Source organism: Nicotiana tomentosiformis, chromosome 11, assembly GCF_000390325.3.
Source record: "Nicotiana tomentosiformis chromosome 11, ASM39032v3, whole genome shotgun sequence".
NCBI lineage: Eukaryota > Viridiplantae > Streptophyta > Magnoliopsida > Solanales > Solanaceae > Nicotiana > Nicotiana tomentosiformis.
In genome coordinates, this window is record NC_090822.1 from 96,453,214 (window position 1) to 96,480,004 (window position 26,791).

The 26,791-nt window shown below is 38.3% G+C and overlaps 1 protein-coding gene across 2 annotated transcripts; it reads left to right on the forward strand.

The window, feature by feature from the left end:
- The first annotated feature begins 1,478 nt into the window (after positions 1–1,478).
- LOC104115110 (aldehyde oxidase 4-like) lies at positions 1,479–26,023 on the forward strand. 2 transcript variants are annotated; one of them, XM_070188173.1, is made up of 10 exons: positions 1,479–1,798; positions 18,274–19,956; positions 20,945–21,210; positions 21,337–21,546; positions 21,683–21,901; positions 22,530–23,495; positions 23,777–23,872; positions 24,083–24,181; positions 25,047–25,236; positions 25,583–26,023. In XM_070188173.1, exons 1-10 carry the CDS (start codon positions 1,648–1,650, stop codon positions 25,804–25,806), a joined length of 4,104 nt encoding a protein of 1,367 aa, XP_070044274.1. In that variant the 5' UTR covers positions 1,479–1,647; the 3' UTR covers positions 25,807–26,023. The 2 variants fall into 2 exon arrangements, with proteins under 2 accessions (XP_070044274.1, XP_009623975.2); XM_009625680.4 differs by lacking the exon at positions 1,479–1,798 and adding an exon at positions 16,624–16,854.
- The last annotated feature ends 768 nt before the right edge of the window (positions 26,024–26,791 follow it).

Consider the following 26,791-nt stretch of genomic DNA (forward strand, 5'->3'; position numbering starts at 1 on the left):
TTTTAATATTATGCATGGAAAACAAAAATCTTAATAGCACAATGCTTCAACACTGATTTAGGTCAACTATTTTTTTAATTACTTTAGCACTTTTTACTGTATATAATATACGAAAGTACCTATAATCATGAGCACAAAATTTTTAAAAGCCACATAAAAAGTAATAATAAGATGTTTATTTTATTTTTTATTTGTTTTATCAATATTCTTGAATGAATATTTATACTTATTAAACAAAAATGTCATGATAAACGCAACATAATATTTTTTGATTTTTTACTTTGTTAAAGATCAACTAAACATAACTTTAGAATGATAATTGGGACATGCGATCGAATAGTCTTTTGGTTGGAAATAAATAAATTTACCGATTGATTTTCCTATTAAAGAAAAATTAATTGTTTTAACTAAAAGGAAACCCATCGAAAAGGAAGAAATGTAAAGACTCCTAAATATAGATGGAGTTGAAAGTGAAAGAAACTTTCCTAATATGAATTGAAAATGATTGAAATTCTAGAACATAAAGGAATTGAAAAATCAATGATATAAATATTAGAGGAATAATTACATTATAATTCCTAAATAATAGAAAATTAATTAAATGACTATTCCTAAATATTAAAAAAATGGCTATTTTGTCTAGTGTGAACTCTACATTAGAAGGGTAAAAAAGGCAAAAAATATTTTGCTATGAGTTTTCGTACTTTTGATATAGTATAGATATAGATATAGATATTTGTCGGCTATAATTTTTTAGAACAGCTAAAAATATACATTTCTCTAAAAATTATTAGGTGAAACCCTATGCTTGAGGCTAACGCTTTACCCTATGCTTCTCCATAACTTTTCTTTTTGTGCAATTAGGGTGATTAGTATATATATTATAACACTTCCGCTTTTTAAATTTTGCTTTTCCGATAGTTACTATCTTACCGAAAAAGAGTTTCTAAATTAAGAAAAATAAAGTAGACACACCCTTAAACAACCTTAATTCATAAAGGATGACGATTTCGTAAACAACTAAAGCATATGAATATATAGCAACGTTCCACAATTCCACCAATATTTCAAAATTTCAATTCTAACACCTACTAATAACATATTACTTAACGTAGTTATACTTTCTCAAACCGTGAAGTCAATGCTCAAAAAATACATTTGTCAACCAAAACTTCATATTACTCGTTGTTTATATATAGTACAAAATCTCAAAAACTCCATATAAATTGGGGAGTCCCCAATTCCCCCTTTTTTCTAAGTTGGACTGTCACAACAAGCAAGTCTAAAATTGATATACACGTTTACTCCTTTCTCTAGGAATTTCAAATTAGTAAGCCAAAAACTCTTTCTTTTGTCAAACTTCCAATAACTTAACAAAGAAAGCCGTGTTTAACGTGTACAAGAAAGAGTGAAATAGAAAGGTATGGATAAACAAACTTATGGGAAAAAGATTACTCAGTACAAGTCTCTTATAAGAAATTCATAGCTTTCCTCTAGCGGAAACTAATTAAAGTCTCATCACACTTTATAAAGTAACTCAAGATTGTGCATGCATTTGTGACAGAAATACTGAATATCCAATTTAAATTTAGATTGGTGTTTCTGCTTAGGAACAAAGTGAAGCATAATAGTAATAAGTTTATATTAATGGAAGGCTCATCAGAGAGAAAAGGGAACTTGGTTTTTGCAGTTAATGGGGAGAGGATTGAGTTAACATGTGTTGATCCTTCTACTACTTTGCTTCAGTATTTGCGCTATCAGGCTTGTTTCAAGAGTCCAAAGCTTGGGTGTGGTGAAGGTAATTTTCCTTCCCTTACGTACCTTTGTGTATTAGTAATAGAGTTTTAGTATACACTGTTATACCATCAGTTTCGAGTCGTAGAAGCAACTACTTGCTTGCATTAGAGTAATCTGTCTACATCACACGCTTTCGTTTGTAGTCTTTCATCGGACCCTGCATGAACCCGGGATGCATTGTGCATCGGGTTGCCCTGTTTACACCATTGGAAAGCTAATAAAACTTGTTTCCACTATTTTTCTGTAATAAGTATAATTTTTCGGGGTTCAAAGCTAACGTTTTTCTACGAATACAGTGTACCGGCTCGGATATGCTATACATAATAAGTAGGGGCGGAGCTAGTATAAGATTTGGTCCAAACCTTATATTTGTCTTAAGAAATTTATTGAATATATACAAATTGTTAGATATAAACTCAATAACTTAAACAAGTTAGAATCCCAAACCCATAAAGTTTAAATCTGCATTCCGCAAGTCTTATCTAAAAATGACTTTTGAGTGATCTGATTGTATATATACCATTGATGAAAAAATTTAAATTTTAAAATATATTTTATCCTCTCAAATTTAAGGCTTCATGCAGATCAATTTACGTGAGAGATAAATTGCTAAAGCAAATGCATAAGCAAATAAAAAAAAACTATGTTTTGCTTTTTAATTTATACTTCTGTTTGTGTTTAGTGGTCAACTGGTCATGGATTGGCAGATTAGGAGAATACTTGTTTTGCGCTTTGGACGTTTGGTCAATTGCTTTTATAATCCAAACTGATTAAAGAGTAATTTTGTCTTCTTTCTGCTTGAATTATATTACAAAATTTGTCTTCTTTCTTTTCCACATTTATAGTCTTTCGACCCTTACTTTATAACTTTCGCTTCTCATGGCATTAGGGGTAGGGGTGTTCATTTGGATCGGATATTTAAAATTCGAATCGATCTGCTTAATTTCGGATATTTTGATCAGATTTCGAATTGTGTTTATTAAAATTTCGGATACTCAGATCGGATTCGAATTGGTATAATTGTAACCCGATCCGATCAGATATATATATATATATATATATATATATACACACACACATTTGAAGCTCCATTGTTTTGGATAAAACCTTTTTATTTAGCTAATCTAAAATTATTTTAGAGCAAACATGCTACCAATACTAGTGAATTCATAATCTAGGAAATTACGATTTATGACATTTGATGGACCAACTTTACTGCTAACCAGCTTCTTTCTCTTATGTGACTCTCGTCACTCTCGCCCTTCAGTCGCTTTCCAGTCACCTTGAATATTTTCTTATTATTATTAAGTACAATATTCAATCCTTAATTTTTTTTGTTAAAAAGATCTTCAGTATTATACTACTGAACTTTTTAGTACATTAGTGTCATTTTCTACAAGTTTAATTTCCTAGGTTTGTTATCATTTACTAAGAATGATAAATACGTGTTTAATACGCCATGTATCACTCTCCCCTTTATTAACAATTGACAAGTATCACAAATTCCGCGCATAGAACACTATTTGATTGCTTTGGAAAAAAATGAGCTAAAATTCCATTAGAATTCATTAACTTATGTTTGAGCTCGAAAATTCGGGTTTTTAAAATTGAATTTATTTCGAACAGATGTTTTTGGAATAAATTGGATACATCTTAAGAAGTTTGAATCTCAATTTTGGGATGATCTGGTGAAGTTTTGAGGTGGTTTTAATTGAAAATTCGAAGTAAGAGATAAAAATGAAAGAAGATGAAATGTGTATCCCTCGTGTATCACATATTTATGTATTCGGTGTATATCCATGTATAATTGTATGTGAGATACATGTTAAATACACTTCAAACTAGTCCAAATCACCTCCGATCTTCCTCAAAGTTTGTATATTGACTCATTTATATATGTGTTATCAACAAACTCCAACTATACTCATTGAGACAAAAAACAATTTTGCCTAGGTTTTTTTAAATATTATATATCGTTGATAAGGAATTTTGATCCAACCCAGCTTAAATCACCTCAATCTCTCTTAAATTTTGTAATTTGTGTATTGCCTATTTATGTGTTTTCAATAAATTTCAATCATACCCATTAAAAGAATTGCCTAAATTTTTTTGAATGTTGTATAGCATTAATAACTTTTTATGGCTTTTGATAGCATGACTTAATGTCTAAGGGGTCGTTTGGTATGTGGACTAAATTATCCGGGGATTATAATCCTGAGATTATAATTTCAGTACTAATTTATACCACATGAAAGATGGGATAAAATAATCCCATATTTGATGGGATAAGATAGGATATCATAGATTAAGTCTGGGATTAAATTTATACCTTGTTTGGTTGGCGCCTGGCGGTTTAAATTTATCCTATCTCCAACCAAACAATGTATAAATTTTATCCTACATCTTATCCCACCTTATATCCCACCTTATATCCCACCTTATACCTCATACCAAACGACCCCTAAATATTAGTAAGTCGTGTCTATTTGTGCCTATTCCTATAATTTTCTCTTATTTGTTTATGTTGTTGGTCTTCTCTCTTCCGTTTACTTGATCAAAAAAAGTATAGCGGCATGGTCAGTCCCCTTTCCGTGTTTGTTCAATGGAAAAAGTCCAAATTGATGGACTCAAAACTAATAAAAATTGCATGGGGCGTCCTATTTGGTAGCCCCTTTTTAACTTATAATCGTTTTGTTTTTCCGTTTGTATCCGTACCCATTTTTTTTATTAAAAGTATTTTAAAAAGACGATTTTACCCTTGTTTAATAAAAGATTATTGACAAACTGCAGGATAAAAACTTAAGCATGTTTAGGCTGAAGTTTTAGCAAATAAACTAAAAAACTTCAGCTTGTTTAGACTGAAATTTCGGATAAAACTCAGGACAAAACTGTAGACTGCGTTACAAAATTTCAGCATGTTTTGGTATGAAATTTTAGCAAATGAACTAAATAACTTCAGCATCCATTAGCAAAAATTCTTTAGAAAATTACATACTGCAAGACAAAAACTTAAGCATGTTTAGTCTGAAGTTTTAGCAAATGAACTAAAAAACTTCAGCATGTTTAGTCTGAAATTTTAGCAAATAAACTAAATAACTTAAGCATATTTTGTCTGAAGTTTTAGCAAATGAACTAAATAAATTCAGCATGCATTAGCAAAAACTCATTAGAAAATTACATACTACAAGACAAAAATTTAAGCATGTTTAGTGTGAAGTTTTAGTAAATGAACTAAAAAATTTAAGCATGTTTAGTCTGAAATTTTAACAAATGAACTAAATAACTTAAGCATGTTTAGTCTAAAATTTTAGCAAATGAACTAAATAACTTAAGCATATTTAGTCTGAAGTTTTAGCAAATGAACTAAATAACTTAAGCATGTTTAGTCTGAAGTTTTAGCAAATGAACTAAATAAGTTCAGCATATTTAGTCTGAAGTTTCGGATAAAATTCATGGCAATACTGTAGCCTATAGGATAAATAACTTCAGCATGTATTAGCATGAAATTTTAGCTTCAATCTAAAATAACTCCATGCTATATTAGTGTCACGACCAAAACATTTTCACCGATGGGACCGTGATGGCGCCTAACATTTCACTTGCCAGGCAAGCCAACGTTAGAGAATCATTAAACCAATTCCTTATTTCCATTCAGTAAATAACAATAATTAACTAAAATAAAGTATAATAAGTGTAAAATATCATAAACTGTATTAATTACTACCACCCAAATCTGGAGTCACAATTCACGAGCATTCTAAAATTTACTACAAGTAATAGTCTGAAAGAAATACAACTTTCTAAATGAAAGGAAAACAGTAGGACATAAAAGATAGACGAGGACTTCAAGGTCTGTGAACGCCGAAAGATCTACCTTGAGTCTCCGGACAGCGGACCAGTAGCAAATCTCGATCAACCTGAGCCGGTATCAAAATCTGTATAGAAAGTGCAGAGTGCAACATCAGTACAACCGACCCCATGTACTGGTAAGTATCGAGCCTAACCTCGACGAAGTAGTGACGAGGCTAAGGCAAGGCACCTACAAATCAACCTGTACAATTTAACAATGTATATGCAAATAACAGAAATGAAGAACTAAACAGAAAATGTCGGGAGGGAAAACATACTGAGGGAAAATACAAGATAAAGAACTACAACAGAATGATCACCGGAGCAGTCAATATACCATGAATCAACAGGAATAGTGAATATAGTAAGGAAAAATGCACGGCATCACCCTTCGTGCTTTTACTCTCAATCTCACCATAAAATTAATAGAAACGGCACGACATCACCCTTCGTGCTTTTACTCTCATATCATGGCACGACATCACCCTTCGTGCATTAACACTCACAATATGGCACGGCATCACCCTTCGTGCATTAACACTCACAATATGACACGGCATCACCCTTCGTGCATTAACACTCACAATATGACACAACATCACCCTTCGTGCATTAACACTCTCCCTTACCATAATGCAATGCATGAATAACAACAGGGAGATAGAATAACAAGTACAAACCTTACTTCAATATTTGGTTCCATAATATCAATCTCAACTTCGAAATAAAAATTTAATTATCACTAGAAAATCCGTAAACATGATAAGAACGATAAATTGAATAATACTAGCATAACACGTAGCAATTTGACATAGGAAATGACAATATAAGAAAAACAGAGAAACATAAAAAAGGTATATTTGGCGGCGCATAAGTACTCGTGATCTCACATATACCTCGCTCACATGGATTTCACTTAGCAGTAATCTAAGGTTCCTAATTCCCTCAAGTCAGGGTTAGACACAACACTTACCTCGCTCTGAATGCCACTTAATTCTCAATCACAGTTTTTGTTTTGGAATTCACCTCCAAACCACTCGTATCTATTCAAAAATGACTCAATAATATCAAATATTGCTAAAGAAATCAATTATATTGCATAAATTAAATTTTCCAAATTTTCCTCCAAAAAGTCGAAAAATCAATCCCGGGCCCGCTTGGTCAAAACCCGAGGTTCAGACCAAAATCCATTTACCCACTCATCTTCGAGCCCGAATATATAATTGGTTTTGGAATTCGACCTCAAATTGAGGTCTAAATTCCCAAATTCCCGAAATCCCTAGTTTCTACCCTAACCCCTAATTCTACCATGTAAACTCTAGATTTTAGGTTGAAAATTTAAGAAATGTAATGGGTAATTGAAAGAAAATAGTTTAGAATCACTTACCAATACTTTGGGGGAGAAAATGACTCTTGAAAATCGCCTCTACCCGTTTGGTTCTTGAAAAATGTTGAAGAAATGGCTTAAACTCGTGTTTGGAGTCTATTTTAAGTCACTAGACAGGCCTTCATCGTGTTCGCGAGAGGCCTGTCACGATCGCGATGCACATCGGCCTAAGGCCTTCACATTCGCGAGTCTTTCTACGCGTTCACGTAAGGTATCTCCCCCCAAGCCTTCACGTTCGCGACCCTGTGGACGTGTTCGCGTAGAAAAACATGACTCCCCTCCCCCAGGCCCCTTAGACTATCACGTTCGCGTGAGACAGATCGCGTTCGCGAAGGGTAACACCCCCAATGCTTCACGTTCGTGATCAGTCCATCGCGTTCGTGAAGAAGAAAATTTCTCTGCCCCCATTTTACCTTTCATGTTCGCAACACTACATACGCGGAAGCGAAGAAGGGCAGACCAGAACAGTTGCTGCAGCTAAAATCTCAGATTTTCTAAGTCCAAAACATCCCATGGCCTATCCGAAACTCACCCGAGCCCTCGGGGCTCCAAACCAAATATACACACAAGTCTAAAAATATCATACGGACTTGCTCGCGCGATCAAATCGCCAAAATAACACCTAGAACTCTAAATTTAGCACCAAATCGAATGAAATTCTCAAGAACACTCTAAAATTTCTATTTTCTCAACTGGTCGTCTGAATCACGTCAAATCAACTCCATTTCTCACCAAATTTCACAGACATGTCTTAAATATCATAATAAACCTGTACCGGGCTCCGGAACTAAAATACGGACCCGAAATGCCAAATATAAATCAATTCTTAAAAACAAATAATTTTTAAACTTTTAATTTTCATCAAAAATTCATAACTCAAGCTAGGGACCTCCAAATTCGATTCCGGGCATACGCTCAGGTCCCATAATTCGATACGGGCCCACCAGGTCCATCAAAATATGGTTCCGGGACCGTTTACCATAAATGTTGACCGAAGTCAACAAAAATCAACCTTTAAGGCAAAAATTCTTATTTTCATTAGTTTTCAATATAAAAGCTTTCTGAAAACCCGCCGGAGTGCACACGCAATTCAAGGAGGGTAAAAATAAGATTTTTAAGGCTTAAGAGTACAGATTTGAGTTCTAAATCATAAGATGACCTTTTGGGTTATCACAATCTCCACCTCTAAAACAACCGTTCATCCTCGAACGAACATAGAAAAGTACCTGGGCTGGTGAAAAGGTGGGGATATCTACTCCGCATATCGAACTCGAACTCCCAAGTAGCTGCCTCAATAGGCTGACCTCTCCACTGCACTCGAACTGAAGGGTAACTCTTTGACCTCAACTAACGAACCTGCCGGTCTAGAATGGCCACCGGCTCCTCCTCGTAAGTTAAATCCTTGTCCAACTGGACAGAGCTGAAAACTAACACGCGGGACGGGTCACCATGATATTTCAGGAGCATAGACACATGGAATACTGGATGAACTGAGGATAACCCTGGAGGCAACGCAAGTCTATAAGCTACCTCCCCTACTCTCTCAAGGATCTCAAATGGCCCAATATACCTAGGGCTCAACTTGCCCTTCTTCCCAAATCTCATGACACCCTTTATGGGCGATACCCGAAGCAATATTCTTTCTCCAACCATGAATGCAATATCACGAACTTTGCGGTCAGCGTAACTCTTTTGCCTGGACTGAGCTGTACAAAGTCAATCCTGTATAATCTTGACCTTGTCCAAGGCCTCCTCAACTAAATCTGTACCCAATAACCGAGTCTCCCCCGGCTCGAACCACCCAACTGGCGACCTACACTGTCTACCATATAATGCCTCATAGGGAGCCATCTGAATGCTCGACTGGTAGCTGTTATTGTAGGCAAACTCCGCTAACGGCAAAAACTGATCCCAAGAACCTCCAAAGTCAATAACACAGGTGCGGAGCATATCCACCAAGATCTGAATAGTATGCTAGGACTGCCCGTCCGTCCGTCTGAGGATGAAATGCTGTGCTCAACTCAACCCGCATACCCAACTCACGCTGAACTGCCCTCCAAAAGTATGAGGTAAAGTGCGTACCTCGATCAGAAATGATAGAGACGGGCATAACCGTGAAGACAGACGATCTCACGAATATAAATCTCTACCAACCGCTTTGAGAAATAGGTAACTGCCATAGGAATAAAATGCGCTAACTTAGTCAGCCTGTCCACAATGACCCAAACTGCATCGAACTTCCTCTGAGTCCGTGGGAGTCCAACAACAAAGTCCATAGTGATACTCTCCCACTTCCACTCAGGAATATCTAACCTCTGAAGTAAACCACCAGGTCTCTAATGCTCACACTTTACCTGCTGGCAATTTAGGCACCGAGCTACATAGGCAACTATGTCCTTCTTCATTCGCCTCCACCAATAATGCTGCCTCAAGTCCTGATATATCTTGGCAGCGCTCGGATGAATAGAATATCGGGAACTGTGGGACTCCTCAAGGATCAACTCACGAAATCCATCCACATTAGGCACACAAATACGATCTTGCATCCTCAAAACTCCGTCATCTCCAACAGTAACCTGCTTGGCACCACCGTGCCGCACTGTATCTCTAAGGACAAGTAAATGAGGATTGCCATCCTGCCGATCTATGATGCGCTCAAATAAAGAAGACCGAGCAACTGTACAAGCTAGAACATGGCTGGGCTCAGAAACATCTAACCTCACAAGCTGGTTGGCCAAGGCCTGAACATCCAATGCAAGCGGTCTCTCACCAACTGGAATATATGCAAGGCTACCCATACTGACTGACTTTCTACTCAAAATATCGACCACCACATTGGCCTTCCCGAGATGATACAATATGGTGATATCATACTCTTTCAATAGCTCCAGCCACCTCCTCTACCTCAAATTGAGTTCCTTCTGCTTGAACAAATACTGCAAGCTCCGATGATCAGTGAATACCTCACATGGCACGCCGTAAAGATAGTGTCTCTAAATCTTCAGCGCGTGAACAATGGTTGCCAGCTCTAGATCATGAACAGGGTTATTCTTCTCGTGAACCTTCAGCTGCCATGAAGCATATGCAATAACCTTGCCACCTACATCAATACCACACCCAGACCAATACTAGATGCGTCACAATATAGTGCATAAGATCCTGAACCTGTGGGTAACACCAATACCGGTGTCGTAGTCAAAGTTGTCTTGAGCTTCTGAAAGCTCGCTTCACACTCATCTGACCACCTGAACGGGGCACCCTTCTGGGTCAATCTGGTCAATGGGGCTGCTATGGATGAAAACCCCTCCACAAATCGACGGTAATATCCCGCCAGACCCAGGAAACTACGGATCTCTGTAGCTGATATAGGTCTAGGCCAGTTCTGGACTGCCTCAATCTTCTTAGGATCCACTTGAATACCCTCCGCTGATACAACGTGACCCAAGAAAGCAACTGAACTCAACCAAAACTCGCATTTTGAGAACTTAGCATATAACTGGTTGTCTTTTAGAGTCTGAAGAACGATCTGAAGGTGCTGCTCATGCTCCTCTCGACTGTGGGAGTAGATCAAGATATCATCAATAAACACAACCACAAAGGAAGTTTATCAAATCTACGAATGCTGCTGGGGCATTTGTCAGCCCAAATGACATCACTAGAAACTCATAATGCCCATACCGAGTCCGAAAAGCTGTCTTAGGAACATCGGATGTCCTAATCCTCAACTGATGGTAGCCAGATCTCAAATCAATATTTGAAAACACCTTGGCACCCTGAAGCTGATCAAATAAATCATCAATTCTCGGCAATGGATATTTTTTCTTGGTGGTGACTTTGTTCAACTGCCGATAATCTATACACATCCTCATCGATCCATCTTTCTTCTTCACAAATAACACAGGTGCACCCCAAGGCAACACACTAGGTCTAATGAAGCCCTTATCAAGCAAATCTTGCAACTGCTCCTTTAATTCTTTCAACTCTGGTGGGGCCATGCGATATGGCAGAATGGAAATAGGCTGAGTGCCCGGAGCCAAATCAATGCAGAAATCAATATCCCTGTCGGGTGGCATCCCCGGCAGGTCTGCAGGAAACACCTCTGGAAACTCACGAACAACCGGCACTGAATCTATGGAAGGAACCTCCGCACTAGAATCGCGGACATAAGCCAAATAAGCTAGACACCCCTTCTCGACCATATGCCGAGCCTTCACATAAGAGATAACCCTGCTGGCAGAATGGCCAAGATTCCCTCTCCACTCTAATCGAGGCAACCTCTGCAAGGCTAAGGTCACCGTCTTGGCATTACAATCTAATATATCATGATAAGGTGACAGCCAATCCACACCTAGTATGACATCAAAATCAACCATGTCAAGAAGTAGAAGATCTACACGAGTCTCAAGACACCCGATGGTGACCACACACGAACGATAAACACGATCTACAACAATAGCATCTCCCATTGGTATGGACACATATACATGAGCACTCAAAGAATCACGGGGCACAACCAAATAGGAAGCAAAATAGGATGACACATAGGAGTAAGTAGATCCCGGATCAAATAGAACTGAAGCATCTCTACTGCAAACTGAAACAGTACCTGTGATAACAGCGTCAGATGACTCAGCCTCAGGCATGGCTGGGAAAGCATAACACCGGGGCTGGGCCCCACCACCCTGAACTACGTCCCTGGGATGGCCTCTAGCTGGCTGGTCTCCACCTCTAACGGCCTGACCTCCACCTCTAACTGTTTGGCCCCTACCTCTGGCTGCCTGACCCATGCCTCTGGCTGGCTGAGCAGGTGGTGCAGCAATTGGTGCCGGAACCATGGCACGAGAACTCTGATGTTGTGAGCTGCCCGTTGCCCGAGGGCAAAATCTAGCAATGTGCCTCGGATCACCATAAGTATAACATAACCTCGGTTGCTGTGACTGCTGACCCTGAAACTGACCTTGTAGACCTGAATAACTACCCTGATAACTCTAGAGTGGAGGTGCACTGATAAGAGTTGGTGGTGCACTGTAGGCTAGCTAGTCAGAATAATGCATCTGAGGGCCACGACCACCTGAGGCACTATGGGATGCCTGGAGCGCTGAATGAAACGGCCTGGGAGGATGGCCTCTACCAAAAGTACCCCTACCTCTAGATGAGGCACCGCTGAACTCACCGGAATGACGAGGCCGCTTGTCAGACCCCTGACCTCCCTGAGTATGAACCATCTCGACTCGTCTGGTGACATTAGCAGCCACCTGAAAAGAAATCTCACTCCCAGTCTCCTTAGCCATTTGCAATCTGACAGGCTGAGCAAGTCCATCGATAAACCTCCTCACCCTCTCTCTCTCGGTGGGAAGCAGAAGAATGGCATGACGGGCCAAATTCACAAAACGGGTCTCATACTGAGTAACAATCATACTGCCCTACTGGAGATGCTCAAACTGACGGCGACGCTTCTCTCTCAATGTGATATGCAGAAACTTCTCTATGAAGAGCTGAGAGAACTGGTCCCAAGTAAGAGCATGCGACCCAGCTGGCCTGGTCAACAAGTAATCTCTCCACCATTTCTTGGCGGAACCAGTCATCTGAAATGCAGCAAAATCGACCTCATTGGTCTCCACTATACCCATGTTCTATAGAACCTCGTGACAACTGTCAAGATACTCCTGGGGATCGTCTGAAGAAGCACCACTGAAGTGAACATGAAAGAGCTTGGTAAACCTGTCCAATCTCCATAAAGCCTCAGAAGACTTGGCTGGCCCATCTCCGACCTGTGCCGCAATAACCAGCTGAACTAATCCAACTGGCTGAGCTGCTGGAGCCTGATACTGGGGAGCTATCTGCTCCAGAGCGGGAGTGGTAGGAGTTTGGGCTCCTCCTCCATCCTGAGAGACTGATGGTGCCATGGGAAATGCGCCAGTCTGGGCCACACTCTCCATAAGGCCCACCAAACGGACCAAAGCGTCCTGAAGTACTGGAGTAGCAATGAACCCCTCCGGAACCATAGCTTGTCCGGCAGGAACAGTTTGGGCTGGAACCTCCTCGTCAAGATCTATCTGAGGCTCCACTGCTGGGGCTGTTGCTCGGGCACTAGGCTGAGCCCTGCCCCTGCCTCGGCCTCTAGCATGGCCTCAGCCTCGACCTCTGCCCCGCGTAGGAGCTGTCACTGGAGGCTTTGGCTGCTGCTCAGCTGAGGAAGCGGTACGTGTTCTCGCCATCTGCGAGAGAATAAGAGTAGAAGAGTTCAATCAGTATTGAGAAAGCAAAATCGCACGACAGAGAAGAAAATGAGTGAAACTTGTTCCTAAACTTCTTAGCCTCTAGAAGATAAACACAGACGTCTCCGTGCCGATCCTCCATACTCTACTAAGCTTGCTCGTGAATCGTGAGACCTAAGCAACCTAGTGCTCTGATACCAACTGTCACGACCCAAAATTTCTCACCGACGGGACCGTGATGGCGCCTAACATTTCACTTGCCAGGCAAGCCAACGTTAGAGAATCATTAAACCAATTCCTTATTTCCATTCAGTAAATAACAATAATTAACTAAAATAAAGTATAATAAGTGCAGAATATCATAACTGTATTAATTACTACCACCCGGATCTGGAGTCACAATTCACGAGCATTCTAGAATTTACTACAAGTAATAGTCTGAAAGAAATACAACTGTCTGAATGAAAGGAAAACAGCAGGACCATAAAAGATAGACGGGGACTTCAAGGTCTGTGAACGCCAACAGGTCTACTTTGAGTCTTCGGATAGCGGACCAGTAGCAAATCTCGATCAACCTGAGCCGGTATCAAAATCTGTACAGAAAGTGCAGAGTGCAGCATCAGTACAACCGACCCCATGTACTGGTAAGTGTCGAGCCTAAACTTGACGAAGTAGTGACGAGGCTAAGGCAAGGAACCTACAAATCAACCTGTACAATTTAACAGTGTATATGCAAATAACAGAAATGAAGAACTAAACAGAAAATATCGGCAGGGAAAACATACTGAGGGGAAATACAAGATAAAGAACTACAACATAATGATCATCGGAGCAGTCAATATACCATGAATCAACAGGAATAGTGAATACAGTAAGAAAAAATGCACGGCATCACCCTTCGTGCTTTTACTCTCAATCTCACCATAAAATTAATAGAAATGGCACGGCATCACCCTTCGTGCTTTTACTCTCATATTATGGCACAACATCACCCTTCGTGCATTAACACTCACAATATGGCACGGCATCACCCTTCGTGCATTAACACTCACAATATGACACGGCATCACCCTTCATGCATTAACACTCACAATATGACACAACATCACCCTTCGTGCATTAACACTTACAATATGGCACGACATCACCCTTCGTGCATTAACACTCACAATATGGCACGTCATCACCCTTCATGCATTAACATTCTCCCTTACCATAATGCAATGCATAAATAACAACAGGGAGATAGAATAATAAGTACAAATTTTACTTCAATTTTTGGTTCCATAATATCAATCTAACTTTCGAAATAAAAATTCAATTATCACTAGAAAATCCGTAAACATGATAAGAACGATAAATTGAACAATACTAGCATAACACGTAGCAATTTGACATAGGAAATGACAATATAAGAAAAACAGAGAAACATGGAAAAACAGGTAAATTTGGCGGCGCATAAGTACTCGTGATCTCACATATACCTCGCTCACATGGATTTCACTTAGCAGTAATCTAAGGTTCCTAATTCCCTCAAGCCAGGGTTAGACACAACACTTACCTCGCTCCGAATGCCACTTAATTCTCAATCACAGCTTTTCCTTTGGAATTCACCTCCAAACCACTCGTATCTATTCAAAAATGACTTAATAATATCAAATATTGCTAAAGGAATCAATTATATTGCATAAATTAAATTTTCCAAATTTTCATCCAAAAAGTCAAAAAATCGACCCCAGGCCCGCTTGGTCAAAACCCGAGGTTCAGACCAAAATCCATTTACCCACTCATCCCCGAGCCCGAATATATAATTGGTTTTGGAATTCGACCTCAAATTGAGGTCTAAATCCCCAAATTCCCGAAATTCCTAGTTTCTACCCTAACCCCTAATTCTACCATGTAAACTCTAGATTTTAGGTTGAAAATTCAAGAAATGTAATGGGTAATTGAAAGAAAATAGTTTAGAATCACTTACCAACACTTTGGGGAAGAAAATGACTCTTGAAAATCGCCTCTACCCGTTTGGTTCTTGAAAAATGTTGAAGAAATGGCTTAAACCCGTGTTTGGAGTCTGTTTTAAGTCACTGGACAGGCCTTCATCGCGTTCCGAGAGGCCTGTCACGATCGCGATGCACAACGGCCTAAGGCCTTCGCGTTCGCGTAAGGCAGCTCCCCCAAGCCTTCGCGTCCGCGACCCTGTGGACGCGTTCGCGTAGAAGAACATGACTCCCCTCCCCCAGTCCCCTTAGACTATCGCGTTTGCGTGAGACAGATCACGTTCGCGAAGGGTACCACCCCCAACGCTTCGCGTTCGCGACCAGTCCATCGCGTTCGTGAAGAAGAAAATTCCCGTGCCCCCATTTTACCTTTCACATTCGCGACACAACCTACGCGAACGCGAAGAAGGGCACACCAGAATAGCTGCTGCAGCTAAAATCTCAGATTTTCTAAGTCCAAAACATCCCGTGGCCTATCCGAAACTCACCCGAGCCCTCAGGGCTCCAAACCAAACATACACACAAGTCTAAAAATATCATACGGACCTGCTCGCGCTATTAAATCGCCAAAATAACACCTAGAACTCTAAATTTAGCACCAAATCAAATGAAATTCTCAAGAATACTTTAAAATTTCTATTTTCTCAACTGGACGTCCGAATCACGTCAAATCAACTCCGTTTCTCACCAAATTTCACAGACATGTCTTAAATATCATAATGAACTTGTACCGGGCTCCGGAATCAAAATACGGACTCGATACTAACAATGCCAAATATAAATCAATTCTTAAAAATAAATAATTTTCAAACTTTTAATTTTCATCAAAAATTCATAACTCAAGCTAGGGATTCCATAATTCGATACGGACCCACCGGGTCCGTCAAAATACGGATCCGGACCCGTTTATCAAAAATATTAATCGAAATCAACTAAAATTAACTTTTAATGCAAAAATTCTTATTTTCATTAGTTTTCAACATAAAAGCTTTCCGAAAACCCGTCCGGACTGCGCATGCAAATCGAGGAGGGTAAAAAAAAGAGATTTTTAAGGCTTAAGAGCGCAAATTCGAGTTCTAAATCATAAGATGACCTTTTTGGGTTATCACAATTAGCATGAAGTTTTAGTTTCAACATGAAGCAATTTCACGCTATATTAGCATGAAGTTTTAGTTTCAAGGTGAAACAAGTTCGTGCAAGTGTGATTCTGAAGATGAATCTGGATAAGTTTTTTATTTTTTTATAAAGTTATTGAGAGAAGAAGAGTAGATCGATTTATATCTTTTGTGACAAGTGTAATCATAATATTATTAGGATTTTTTTTGTTACATAGTTACCAAATCAATAATTTTAAAAAACAGGTACAGGACACAAACAGAGAGTATACTCCCCTCGAACTATTGTTTACTTTTGCTCTTCGTCATTGGCAACAAAAATGCACAATCACTTTTGCCATTTCAATTTCTGCTGCTGCTATAAACTTTTGCGACGAATGCGAACACATAGAAAGTTCCCCCATTATCCATTTGTCGGAGGTGGCGGGGGAAAGAGATGCCTGGGATTTGAAGTTCCTTGAATAGGACACAAGGCTGGGGATTGAAAACAGGTGACTTTGAGTTAATGGGTTTGAAAATCTGTTAAAATGTGGAGTCGCAAGGTTTTATCTTTTTTCTCTTTCTATTCATATACAGTAATTGAGTTTTTAAACACCGTCCTAATTTAGATTTTAATGTTTATTCCAGTCTTGGAAGAAAATACTAACCTAATAATTAAATGACTTCTTTGATAAAGAAAAAACCACATTTTGAATAGTTAAATGAATTTAAAGTTTTCAAAATTTATGAAAACTTGTATGGACTCCTAAAATGAATAGCAGACGTGAAATAAAGAAAATATCATTTCATAGCTCGTGCACATTAAGAACTTAGTCGCACTTAGTGTTTGCATCAATTCAATAAATGCATGATTTTTGCCTTTGTATAGATTGTTGTCACTTATGATGAATTAATGTTTGTTCCTACATAATAAATCAATGTGGTTTGATGCAAACAGGTGTAGGTAAGTTTTTTCCGTGTTACCATTTTGATACCTAGACCAAAAGTCAGTTCCCTAAAAGGTAGGCTTCATAATCATACGTCAAAATTTTTAAAGAAATCTGGAATAGAAGTACTGATAATAATAATAATTATTATTGTTATTTTTTTTTTTTAAAGTTAGAGCTTGAAGTATTCGCACTAAAGAGAAGCTCATGGAATCACATTTAACTATAGGTAACAGAAGGAGGATAAAACTTATTATTTGCGTTTTAGCTTTCTAAATGGGTTCATAATGTTCTTGGAATGTAGATAGGAGGAAAATACTTACCTACTAGTGGAGTACTATTTTTGTTTGATTTCTTTCTTATTCCTTATGGTAAAGTTGGCTTAACTGGTAAAGTTGCTGCCATGCGACCAGGAGGTCACGGATTCAAGCCGTGGAAACAGCCTCTTGCAGAAATGAAGGGTAAGGCTGCGTATAATAGACCCTTGTGGTCCGGCCCTTCCCTGGATCCCCAGCATAGCGGGAGCTTAGTGCACTAGGCTGCCCTTCTTTCTTATTCCTTATGTTTTATGGGAATGAAAAGGATATAGTGAATGAAGCTTTCCATTATATGGATTATTGACACATTTGGTTAACTTCTGCATTTTTTAGTGTAGAATGTACCATTTACTTTTTTGGCACACTAAGATACTTGGTTCCTCCTTTCAGTTACTTTAGATAGATGAAGCTCCTTTTTTTGCTTCTTCAAGTCAACTTCAAGCTTTGGTAATCTAATTAAATGTGTGTATCACAAATTGTGATTCTTATATTTATTTTTATTTCGTATGATATTGGATTTCAATGAGCTTAAATGGAGAGTCATGGTCATAGAGGATTAGTATAGCCGACCCTAACTTTCTTGAAATTGAAGAGTAGTTGTTTGTGTGACAAATTGAGATTTCGGTCAGGATAAGCCTCAACAAGCTTCTAATTTTTGTGATTGCAGGTGGTTGTGGAGCTTGTGTTGTTCTAGTCTCAAAGTATGATCCCAAGCTAAGCAGAGTTGAAGATTTTAGTGCGAGTTCATGCCTTACACTTCTTTGTAGTTTAAATGGTTGTGCAATTACTACAAGTGATGGCCTTGGTAACACCAAAGATGGGTTTCACCCAATTCACCAAAGATTTGCTGGTTTCCATGCTTCTCAATGTGGCTTTTGCACTCCTGGAATGTGCATGTCATTATTCTCAGCTCTTGTCAATGCTGATAAAGGGAACCATCAAGATTCTCCACAAGGATTCTCTAACCTAACTTCATTTGAAGCTGAAAAGTCCATACAAGGGAACCTTTGTCGCTGCACTGGATACCGGCCCATTGCTGACGTATGTAAGAGTTTTGCTTCTGATGTTGATATAGAGGATTTAGGACTCAATACCTTTTGGCAAAATGGAGATTCCAGGGAAACAAAAGTAAGTAAATTGCCTCCCTATGATCCAAGTAAGAATCTTATTACATATCCAGAATTCTTGAAAAGTGAATCGATCACACATTTGGACTCCACAAGGTATTCTTGGTTTAGTCCAGTTTCTTTAGAGGATCTACAGAGCTTGTTGAAATTCAGCGTGGCTGAAAATGTTGGGAGTGTTAAAATAGTTGTTGGCAATACTGGCACTGGTTATTACAAGGAAACACAGCGATATGACCAATATATCAATCTGAGGTATATTCGTGAACTTTCTATCCTCAATAGGGATCGCAAAGGAATTGAAATTGGAGCAATTGTGACCATCTCTAAACTTATTTCATTCCTGAATGAGGGAACCAAAGTCAATTTGGGTTCATATGGAAAGATGGTGTCCCAAAAGTTGGCTCAACACTTGGAAAAGGTTGCTAACCCGTTTGTTAGAAACACTGCTAGTGTGGGGGGAAATTTGGTTATGGCACAGAAATATGGATTTCCTTCTGATATCTCTACATTATTTCTAGGAATGGATGCCACAGTTAGTATATTGAATGTTCGTGGACAAGAAAAACTTAAATGGGAGGAGCTCTTAGCGAGGCCAGCACTAGACTCAAGGACTGTGCTTTTAAGTGTATGGATCCCATTTAAAAAGAATGGAAATTTTCTTCAAAATTTTTCAAAGCATTTGTTTGAAACCTATAGAGCTGCACCGCGGCCTCTTGGAAGTGCATTGGCATATGTAAATGCTGCTTTCTTAGCTGATGTTTCTCCACGCAGGAACGGGGTTGTGATACATTCTCTCAGGTTGGCTTTTGGTGCTTTTGGCACAAGACATGCAATAAGGGCCAAAACAGTGGAGAAATATCTAACTGGGAAAATATTGAACATAAAAAATCTATATGAAGCAATTAAATTAGTCAAGCTAGATGTTGTCCCTGAACCTGGGACTTCATACCCTGAATACAGGTCAAGCTTGGCTGTCAGTTTTCTATTCAAGTTTCTGTATCCCTTGACGGATGTTGATTCTGCAGTTTCCAGCGGTTTGTTCGAGGGAACTGGTGGAGCTTTTGTAGAGGAGGGTTCCAAAAGTATTAATGATGATGGTGATACTAGTCAAGGAAAAACACAGACAATACTATCATCTTCTGAGCAGGTTGTGGAATCAAGTACCAAGTACTATCCAGTGGGTGAACCGATGAAAAAGTATGGAGCTGCCATGCAAGCTTCTGGTTTGTTCTCTCTCTCTCTCTCTCTCTCTCTCTCTCTTTGTATTTCTTTCATCTTGTGCATGTTAAGCCCAATTTGGTTTTATTCTATGTGCTTACTTCCTGGCTTTGACAATGCTTGCTTTTGGAGATATAGTAGTTATTGACATAGGCCTAGGAGTATTAAAATTATTAGATTTTCGAGTTAATTAAGTTCAACCATGCATTAGATGATTGAACACTTATCATAGTCTCCATATTTGGATCTTTTACTATCTTATTATGTATAGACATATACATAATAAGAGAGTAAACTAGAGGTACTTGTTCAAAGTATCTCTTCGAAAAGATAGAGGAAATATCTTATTATGTCTCCAGTATATGCAAGAAATTTTGTTAGTTAATGTTAGGATTCATTACGAAACCTTGGGTACAACTATAATGCTGCTTGAGTCCATTCTTTGGTATTAATGCGTATTCATCAGAACTTGCATTCTGGTTATCAATGTCATCACTCCTCTTTCCTTCATTTACTTTCATTTTGGAAACAAAGCTTAAACTATTTTGCTTTCGAGATGGTTGTTATTTTCTTGATCAGCAGTTGTTCTCATTGTTTCTCTCTTTTTCTGCTGTCCCTTCTGCATTGCTCTCCTTTTACATTCTTTTATTAGTATATGGCTTGGTTTTTTGTAAAATTTAGAGACTTAGTTGTTTATTACACCTACTTAGGTCCAATTTTTACCACGAGTCTTTTAGTCAGATTAGAGACTTGTAGGTCAGTACAGGGATACATGTGAAATCTAGAGATCATAGAGACCTTAGTATGCTTTGGAGGAAAACTTATCTAGTATTGGAATGAAGTTACCCCGACGAGAGTAGTAATGAATCTAGAGGATTTATATATCTGAACCCAACAAGTTAGCCGATGATTGATATGTGATTTGTATATTTTTCAGTTGAATTTTGTCTTAGACATAACGTTGCTTTTGTTGGCTAACATTGTTCTTTTCAGGTGAAGCTGTTTATGTAGATGACATTCCATCACCACCAAACTGCCTACATGGAGCATTTATCTATAGTACAAAATCACTAGCAAGGGTAAAGAGCATTAGTCTCCAGCTTGAGTCTAATTCATTAGCAGATGGAGTTATTGCCATTATTACATTTAAAGATATCCCAAGCGACGGGGAAAATATAGGAGTTCTTAGCCAGTTTGGTACTGAACATCTATTTGCAGAGGATCGTGTCCAATATGCTGGCGACCGAATTGCTGTTGTGGTAAGCCATCATTTCAAGGTTCTGTCCGCAGGATTGATTTTACGCAGTGTTAATTATTCATATACTTGGTACGGAAAACTTTGAACTAGTTTATTAAGCATGTTCGGTTGCATGATGGAATGCCAGATTGCTAACAGCCAGAGGTCTGCTGATGTGGCTGCAAGAAAAGCCATTGTTGAATATGACCAAGAAAATGTAGGTTCCCCGATTTTAACTGTTGAGGAGGCTGTTGAGAATTCAAGTTATCTTCAAGGACCCGTGTTTCTGAACACAAAGCCGGTTGGTGATTTCTCGAAAGGAATGGCTGGAGCTGACCACAAGATTCTCTCTGCTGAGGTACTTTGATTAGTTATCCACTTCTACATTTGTCTTCCTGAATATTGATTCCTGCATGTTTGAATATAGTATATTCAATTTGTTAATGCATGCTAACAGTTCAAAAGTATAATTATTTGGTAATAATCATTCCCAGTTGAGACTTCCATCAGAGTACTATTTTTATATGGAGCCACAGACTAGCTTAGCAGTTCCGGATGAGGACAATACCATGGTTGTTTATGCTTCAACTCAGTTCCCTGAGTATACGCATAGTGTGATTGCTCGTTGTCTTGGTGTTCCTGAGCATAACATCAGCGTGAAAACAAGAAGGGCAGGAGGTGGCTTCGGCGGCAAGGCAATAAGATCAATGCCAGTGAGTATCTGTTAATAAACGAAAAAGAACTGAAGCTTGGTTCTATGCCTAAATAAGTCTTGAAACATTAGCAATGGTTTTTCCTTAAGTAGTATTGTGTTCCTTAATTCTTTGCTAAAAGGATAAAGAGAGTTCTATAGGGAAAAGACTATTTTTAATTGCAGGTAACGACAAGTTTTTTATAAAAAATTGTTTGATATTATTCCCACAGATATGTTATTCTTTTGAATGGAATGTCATAAAACGTAGCAGTGATTTGTAGAACGAACGAGGAAGTAATTTACTCAGAACCAGAGACCCATTTTTGCCAAGTATTACTAAAAGGGGTCATGAGTTCATTGTTCTAAGAAAGTTCACTCCCAATTTGCTTTTTCATTATTCCGTTTCCATCTTTCATAGAATTGCTTCACCAAAGTTGTTCATCTTCCTTTTCTGACTATTTCCTTTTTACTTCTCTTAATGCCGATTATAATTATTAATTTTTAATATGTTTTTCCGTCACACATGTTTAATGAAATGCCATTGATTAGCCTTAGAATTGTAATAGCAGATTGAAAGAGTGCCCTTCTTGCTTTTTCTTGCTACTACAATGTTCTGATTATATTTTGCATTTTGTGTGATACTTTAGGTTTCCGCAGCCTGTGCACTTGCAGCATACAAGTTACGACGCCCTGTCAAGATATACGTCAACAGAAATACCGACATGGTAATAACAGGAGGAAGACACCCCCTGAAAGTGACATACAGTATTGGATTCAAGTCAAATGGGAAGGTCACAGCCTTACATGCTGATATCTTGGTAAATGGAGGGATTTCAGAAGATATAACCCCTATCATAGCATCACATATAATTGCAGCACTTAAGAAATACAATTGGGGTGCCTTTTCATTTGACATAAAGAATTGCAAGACGAACCTTACCAGCAAATCATCTATGCGGGCACTTGGTGATGTCCAAGGATCATATATTGCAGACGCTATAATGGAACATGTAGCAAGTGTACTGGAAATGGAGGTGGGCTCTGTCAGTAGCAAAAATATTCATACTTATGAAAGCCTTAAATTATTCTATGAGGATAGTGCAGGCGAATCAGGAGAATATACCTTGCCTAGTATCATGGATCAAGTGGCCACGTCCTCAAGATATGTCGATAGAAGAAAGATGATAGATGAATTTAACCAGAAAAACACGTGGAAGAAAAGAGGTATTTCTCGATTGCCAATTGTGCATGAAGTTCGGCAACATGAAACCCCAGCAAAAGTAAGCATTCTGCGGGATGGATCAATAGTTTGTGAAGTTGGAGGAGTTGAAATCGGCCAAGGGCTATGGACAAAGGTTAAACAGGTGATTGCCTATTCTCTTGGTCTACTTGAGAGCAGTTGGAGCGAAGAACTTGTGGAGAAGGTACGAATCATAGAAATAAACACCTTAAGGTTAGTGCAAACAGGGTATACTGCTGAAAGCACTAAATCTGAATCAAGCTGTGAAGCGGCTAGACTTTGCTGTAATATCCTGGTTGAAAGACTGACCCCTCTAAAGAAAAAGCTGCAAGAACAAAATGGTTCTGTTGATTGGACCACACTGATTCGCCAGGTTTTTCTTCTCTTTCTAATTAAAATTCCAGGTTCTAAAGATGATGAAAACTTTAAACAGTAATAATTTCTGGAATAGACCAGCTCAATTCTGGTCCTGTCTGTCACTCTTGGAATATTTGTCTGTTGTATGCTACTTTTGAAAACCATGATGAATTGGTTAAAGGGAATTACTCAATGAGTAGCTTGGGAACTATTTGTTATACATCATCTTGCAAATGTCGAATATTTTAATGGTTCAAATTCTTAAAACCCCCTTTTGGCGGGTGTCCTTCTTTGCAGGCAGAAGCTCAACCAATAAATCTACAAGCAAATGAATATTTTGTTCCAGGATCAAGTTCTGGGCAATATTTAAACTATGGTGCTGCTGTTAGCGAGGTAAAGCTTGTTTCTTTACTTATTTTTCTTATCAATGTGTTGGCATGATTCACTGCTTCAGGTCTGCTTCAAGGATTACATTTGTTCTCAATATTCATGAGTTTAAAAGAATGGCAGGACATTTCACCTCTTGGAGCTTTTAGCAACCAAGTAACCAGCTGTAGCACTTACTTATGGCAAACTAACAATAAAGGTGCTGATTTCTTGCAGGTTGAGATAGATGTTTTGACAGGACAACATAGAATATTGCAGTCAGATATTATATATGACTGTGGTCAGAGCTTGAATCCAGCTATTGACTTGGGACAGGTTCATCTCTTGCAAGATTATTCTACTTTTTCTCTAGATATTAGCATTTGTAATGAATGAAGGGTGATGTTATATGCTTTTAGCTGTTTTTCTCTAGATTTCATATTCTTAGGATAATATTTGGTTCAGGGGTGTCAAATGGGCGGGTTGGCCTGATTTTGGGCGGGTCAAAATGGACTGTCAATATTAACCCGCCCAAAAGTTACTTGGGCTGAGATGGACTAAAATTTGGGTCATAGCCCACCAAGCTTTAATTAATGTGTGTTGCTTTCTTATGAATTGTTTAATTACCAAAATAATACTTTTTTTCATTTGTTATGGTCACATATAACATATTAAACAAAAAATAATTATTGTAAAGATATTTTAGCAAAGTTGCTCATGGATCAATTTGGGCTAAAAATCAGCCCAACTTTAGATGGCTAAGATGGGCTGGATCAAGTGGGTTGAGTTCAACAACGGGCAGGTCAATGAGGGGCCCAACCTTGGGCGGGTTGAATGAGTTTGAGCTTAAATTGCCACCCCTAATTTGGTTTAAGTTGAAAAAAACAGGTACTTTTTGAATGTTGCAGTTGCAAAAGAGTACTTGGAAAGTTGTGCTTGGGCATGAATGTCACGTGGACAAAGTTTTTGAGAGTGAAAACCACTAATTTCATTTGAAACATTTCTCAAACAAAAAATTCAATGTTTCACCAGTACTGATGGCCAAACCGTTTTTGCAAATACTGAACTTAAGTATATTTGCTAATAATGAAATAATATGTATGGTCTTATTCCTTCTTGCCAGACTATGTGCGTAGAATTAACATTCTAATGTAACACAAATACTACTTTCTTCTCTCTCTTATTTTTTTTATTTTTGCAGGTTGAAGGGGCTTTTGTAAAAGGAATTGGATATTTTATGCTTGAAGAATATCTTACAAATGAAGATGGATTGATGGTTTCAAATAGCACATGGACATACCATATCCCAACAATTGACACCATACCAGAAAGTCTCAACGTTCGTGTGCTAAACAGCGGAGATCACAAAAATCGTATCCTCTCATCTAAAGGTACAATTCTTGAGAGAGATTTCTTCAACTCATTCTCCACTTGTTTTAGCAGAGAAAGTACCTTATGGAGAAATATTTCAAGTATAAAAAAGTGCAGTATCAACTATTTTGTGGATTTTGGTCCAAATCAACATTGCAACAGCCAACATATAATTTCTAAATATTAGGTGGATGAGTATGTAAATGCTGATGATTAGAGTTAGAAGAAATTTCATAAGGACTTGAGACACTAGAAAATTTCCTGGATTTTAAGAAACTTAATCAACTTGAAGAATTTCTTGATAGCATGGCATGAAACAGTTCCAATTATATGGATTGTTGAACCTAACATGATCACTTTTTTCAGCTTCTGGTGAACCACCATTACTTCTAGCAGCTACAGTCCATTGCGCAACAAGAGCAGCCATTAGAGAAGCCAGAAAACAGCTGAAAAGTTGGGGCAAGCTTGACGAGTCCGATTCAGAATTCTATCTAGACGTTCCTGCCATATTGCCTGTTGTGAAGACAACTTGTGGGCTGGACTATGTGGAGAAATACTTGGAAACTTTGATCAGCAAACGATCCACCTAAATATCCCATTACCATGCATCTGAAAGGCGTCCGTGTCCTGAAGTTTAAAAGTTCAATGAAGTGTTTGTTAATTTCACACTTATAGCTGCTTAAGAGATTGCATAAGAGTTGAATTTATAATACAAGAGTTACTCTTGAGAGTTAGGAGTATGAGTACATGAAAGCAGAAGAGATATACTGTATACACGGTTATTTCAAATTTAAACCTTAATTATCATATCTTGGTTGTCCTTAAACTACCATATGCCCTTTGCAAGATCGGCTCGATTGGCTTGAGACCAATCTTGAAAACAAAGACGGTACACAACCTTTTTGGAAGTGACTTTGTGAAGGCATCTGCAACCTGATTGATTGTGGATTGGTTTGCAAAAACTTGATTTCTTTCAACTTGATCTTGAACTAAATGGAAGTCTATTGCAACGTGTTGCATCCTGTTGTGGAAGATAGGATTTTGACCAAGACATATTGCTCTGATGTTGTCACAGAGCACTTTGAGTTTGGTATTTCTTGATGAATTGCAGCAATTATTGTTGAAGACCAACTCTCCGGTAGGGTAGTAGAATAAGCGACATGAATTCATCATTGAATATTATGTCAATAGAATTCAACTGTGTTAAAATCACATTAAATCCATTAATATGTTTTGTATAATGTCCATATTCTGTCATCTTCAAGTTGAACAATTGGCGCATTATTAGACTTTATTTAAAGCATATGGCTTTTCACACATATTTGATAATTCCATAATCAGGTCCATGATGGTCTTCTCGTTAATAATGTTGTATGTTGCATTTCGTGTCAGCATCAACCGAATCACACCAAGAGATTAACCATCTAATAGACATCAATCCTCTTTGGTCATATTCTCAGATTTTACCCCAGTTAGGGCTCTGTGCAATTTTTTCTAGTACATGTAGTCCTTTATCTATGCAACTTTTTCTAATACATGTAGTCCTCTATCTACATGTTCTAGAATCCAAAATAT